Here is a 4,677-nt window from a genome sequence, read left to right as displayed (position 1 = left end):
TAGGTGACAAAATGGCATAACTAACTAGTGGTTGTTCATAACCATAACTAGTGGTCGCTCTATGAGCGGAGGAGAACTAGCAACTAATAAGAAGCTTGGAAGACAAAGTAGTGGTGAGGGCTGCCAGATCTTACACCACCTGCAAGCTGTTTTTTCTTGCTCCCTCCTCCTGTCCATTCATCTGCATCAGCATCAAGTTACCTAGAGTGCTAACATTCATGGAATGCCAAGTCTCTGCCAGTTCTGTCCTAGAAAGAAGAGTTCTGCTTCACTTGAGAGAATTCCTTGTGTTCACTGGTGTATGGCTCAACAAGCCTGTAGGGAAGCCTGGGCTGGTATTTTATACTTTAGGCCTGAGACTGTGTGCATCAAAACAGGTGGCTTGTAAGAAACATCAGGCAGGAGATAAAAATGGCACTGAATAGCCATTGAACATTTGTCAAGAATCTGTTCAGACAGAATTATATTCTTTGTGTGTGACTTTATCTACTCCCAATCCATTTTTTAGCTTCTTCCTTACTTTTACCCACCTGTCCAAACACCTCCTCATTCACTGTAAAAGTAAGATCCAGGATATCTGTGATGATGTTGTCCTTCATCCACTGTAAGCTCTGGTGGAACTCCTCATCCAAGTATTCTAAGTCACTTAAATCACATGGCCTGAGTGGTGAGGCAGAGAAATAGAGATGAAGATAAAACCTTGTGGAATGATAGTTTATAGCTCAGAACATCCTGCAGCTATGCTTCTTCTACTTTACAGCCTGCTGCAGGAACCTTCTTTTCAGCAGCAGACTGAAAGTGTTAGGACCACAGTAATATTAAATATTGGTAAAAGAGAGTCAAGTATTTTAAAGCTTTTAAGTAGTATTAAAAGAATCATCACCAAAGCTTCAGATTTATCCTAATTAATAAACAATTTAAACGAAACATTAGTCTGAGTTATCACCTGTTAATACACCTAAGTTCATTTGACTGAAATCTGATCTGTTGTATACAGCCTTTTTTTTGACTGTGTAAAATTGATTAGAGAGGAACAGAAGATCAATTAAAATATCAAATCAATTTTATATTTTGGTTGATATTAAGTATCAAGGCCACTCCTGATTGTTACTGTAGTAGGATAAGCAAAACCCATATGAAGACTATAATATTGTCTACCTATTTTAATAACTGTCATTAACAAGGCATAGGGTGAAAGTATCTCAGCAATATAGCTATGCTAATTGGTAATTATATCTCTTTGCATTGACATGCAAGGAGAATTATTTTGTTGTTTTACAGAAAAATATGATCCTCTCAGGTTTGTCCCACAGCATTTTGATTACCTCCATTCTATTTACATTGTTTAGACAGTATTTTTATAATAATAGACCCTAGGTATATTGACTAATATTTTCAAAAGTGGGTGCCTAACCGTACTACTCATTGTTTTTTTAATTTAAGCTGCTAATATTAATGCATAGGAAGATCTGAGAGAAAAATCCAGGGCAATTATTAAGTCTTTGCCATTCTACCTCAACAATTACCAACCAACCAACCAATCGAGGAAAGAACTTGAAGGTGCCAATACTCAATGAACCCCACAAGGGTCTGCCTGGCTACAGATCATAGCAGGATCAGGATTTATTCAGATACTTACAACCTCAGCAGTGCTTTGTAGAATGGCCTTGTGAAGAAAGCATCGAGAAGGTACTGATGAATGAGAGCAAGGCCAAGGATCCGACCACTGAACCTGAACCTGAGATACAAAAAGACACAGAGGAAATGACGTGCAATTCAGGACATGGGATCTTATATATAGAACTGGTGCTGTTCTTTGTTTCTGATTCCCTTGTTTATTTTAGTCTGATCATCTTTTCTTTCTTCCTCTACCACTGCATCTTAAGTCTCTCTAGCTGGGTGTTTATGGATATCTTCTGCGACACTCACACTGCTGATGGATTTGGCAGTTGATATGTTTCATGTGAGCTGCCCCACGTCCTTAAGCAGTGACTTTTCCCCATGTTCAGCCCCTGAGACCTTTATCCAGATGTCATGCCATAGGTCAGTGCTGTCAGACACTGAACCATGGCTTGACATCCAGAGGAAGGTATAGGGGCTGAAATTAACCTACTTACAATGCTAATCTGCCCACCCTTCATGTCAGATTAAGATTCCCCAGAAAACCTTGCATTAAAAACATTTCTAGCTCTTGCCGTTGCACTAAAATCTCTCGAAACACAAAGTAAGTGTAAACCAATAAAAAAACCCCAATACACAGTTGTCTCCCTGAGACAGCAGATAACCGGACACAACAGCTTAAACACTTACTAGCCGCTTCATTCATCTCATGTCCCCTGCCTAAATAATGTAAGGTCACTGCTGTAATTCTGTGCACGAAGTATGCAATTTCATGTGCAAACAACTAAACTGCAGAAGTCATGAGATCCACGAAGTGCCTGAATTCTTTAGTCCTACTGAGTTATGGTGAACAAAGCATCAACTTCACATACTAGAAGTTTGGTTATTTTCTATGAACAACTTTCTTCCCTGAATTTTTATGGAAGGCCAAAGGGCAAACAGCAGCTGTCACTGCCCGACTGGCAAGACATTGGGAGTTTCTGGCATCTCCACAGGACTCCACTCAGCAGCTGAGCTGACTGAGAGAAAGCACATCCTGGAAAGGCAAGAACCATTGAGGGGGTCATGGTAGCCAGTAGAAGGCATGGGAGTGTCTATACATGCCTTTTGCTAGCTACTGAATGCCTATAACAGCTTTATTCTGCTCAGCAGAGGTGTTTTAATTTTGCCAGCAGGAAGGCATTTTTTGTGATCACAGAGGAACTTGGAGCGTGTATATGCTTGAAGTTTTGCCAGCAGAACTGCAATGTAGAGTACACTAGGCCAAAGCCTCTCACTGTGATGAGCAGAAGACTTGCTGTGACACAGCAGGATGGCGCACAATCCTGGCTTTGTAGACTTGGCCCACAAACTATAATTTAAAATATAACTTGGCCCCTTCCCAAACTGAGTTTAATCCCTTGGACACAGCCCACAGGAGTCAGAAATGTTGTACTGAAACATGGGTAAATGTTAGTGGCAGTGGATGAGGTTTTATGAGGGGTCAAGTCAGACAACTGCAATGAAAATATTTTGTGGGACATCTGTAGTGTGTGAGTATCACAGTGATTTTGTATTCCAATATTTACCATTTCCACATCAATTTCAACAAATAAATGCTATCTTCCCTCCCCAATATTTCTTCTGTCAAGATATTTATGCTAATATTTCTTACCAATCATTTATTATATAAAAAAATCCTTCTTATAGTAACTGGAACTAGTTCCTCACTCCTAGTGAATCAATCCACACCCAAACAATGCATTCTCTAACAAAGAGTACAAAAGCATAACATATGGCCATTATGTTTGGTGCACATTTCCAGATAAATGATTTATTTTGCCAAGAGTTCAGGGAGAAATTTAGTGTATAGCTGACACAGAGGTAGAAACCCAGTGATATGCATGAGTGAAAGGTTGGTGGTTACGCGTAACTGTTTGCGCCCAATTCATAGTCAGGTCATGTCACATTACTTCTGCACATGGTGGGTTCTGGGGCCTGTATGTGGAGGAAAAGAAGCTGAAGCTGGTGCAGACTGAAGAATGACCCACAGTTCTGCCACAAAACTTTTTCCCAGTCTTCTTACCACTAGACTCTAAGCCTACACAATACAAGTTGGACCTTAGGCTCAATTTGGACCAGCTTATGCCAGATGCAAACTCCCCAACCCCTCAGGCCATGGGCAGATCCAGGCCCTGATGTTATGTCATCTGGCCCAGGGGACTCCTTGTGGGTCCTGAAATTTGGTGATAGGGGGCCAGTGACACCATCCCTGGGTTCTGTGCACTACTTCAAGTGCCTGATGCCAGTGCACAGGGTTAGGCAGGAGTGATGCCAGGTCCCAGGATTCAGTCCCAGCACACAGGGTGCACCAAGCTGCAGGGCCCAGTCTTCATGCTCAGGGCCAGGCAAGGCCCATGGGTTCTAATCCTGGCGCACAGGGCTCGATCTAGCCCAAGGACCATCTTTCTGCCACTCACCTGGCCTGAGGGACCAAAAGCTTGAGTGCTACTGACCTATACTGATCAGCCCCTAACTGAGGGCTGATGAACAAAAGCCAGATTAATGATTAGAGTCTCTGAGATGGACCATATCCCTGTTTTCTATGTATTGTTCAGGATTCCCCTGTACAGTTTAAACTGAATCCATGATGTGACAGAGATATGTAGGCACCACATTTGGGGTGTGGTAGTGGATTTGGTTGGGCTTCTGGCCTGCTTGACTAGGAAAACAGAGACCAGAAGTGCTGATACTGCTTATTTCAGTTATATGTTCTGAGATAAGGAATCCTGCATGCCTTGTTTTGTCTTGATATACCACCCTGTGCATGGATGTTGTTTTCTTAAACTGTCTGTACGCCTGTGTGTAATTTACTATTGTTTTGTTTCTCCAAGGTGGTATTTTTTCCTCTTTCTCTGTCTTAAGTATAAATATGCTTGTAAACTTATAGAGTTTGTTTAATCCTTTGAAACAGACAAGTGGGTGATTCCCCTTGCTGTATGGAATCTTCCCCGTGATCACAGTATAGCCCTAAATAAAGAAAAGCTGGCTCTGTCAGTTCTGATTCAACCACAACAC

The 4,677-nt window shown here is 41.6% G+C and overlaps 1 protein-coding gene across 1 annotated transcript in view; it reads right to left on the bottom strand.

Moving 5' to 3' along the window:
* Positions 1-4,677, bottom strand: part of HECW1 (HECT, C2 and WW domain containing E3 ubiquitin protein ligase 1) — a 298,561-nt gene that overhangs the window by 24,258 nt on the left and 269,626 nt on the right. Inside the window, exons 23-24 of the mRNA XM_019539214.1 lie at positions 1,640-1,738; positions 531-660 (exon numbers count right to left, since the gene is read on the bottom strand). Of these exons, the coding sequence (XP_019394759.1) occupies positions 531-660; positions 1,640-1,738 (229 nt within the window). The remainder of the gene's footprint in view (positions 1-530; positions 661-1,639; positions 1,739-4,677) is intronic.

Source organism: Crocodylus porosus, unplaced genomic scaffold, assembly GCF_001723895.1.
Source record: "Crocodylus porosus isolate Cpor-Errol unplaced genomic scaffold, CroPor_comp1, whole genome shotgun sequence".
Lineage (NCBI taxonomy): Eukaryota > Metazoa > Chordata > Crocodylia > Crocodylidae > Crocodylus > Crocodylus porosus.
Note: the sequence above shows the minus strand (reverse complement) of the source record. Positions and strands in the feature narration are given on the sequence as shown.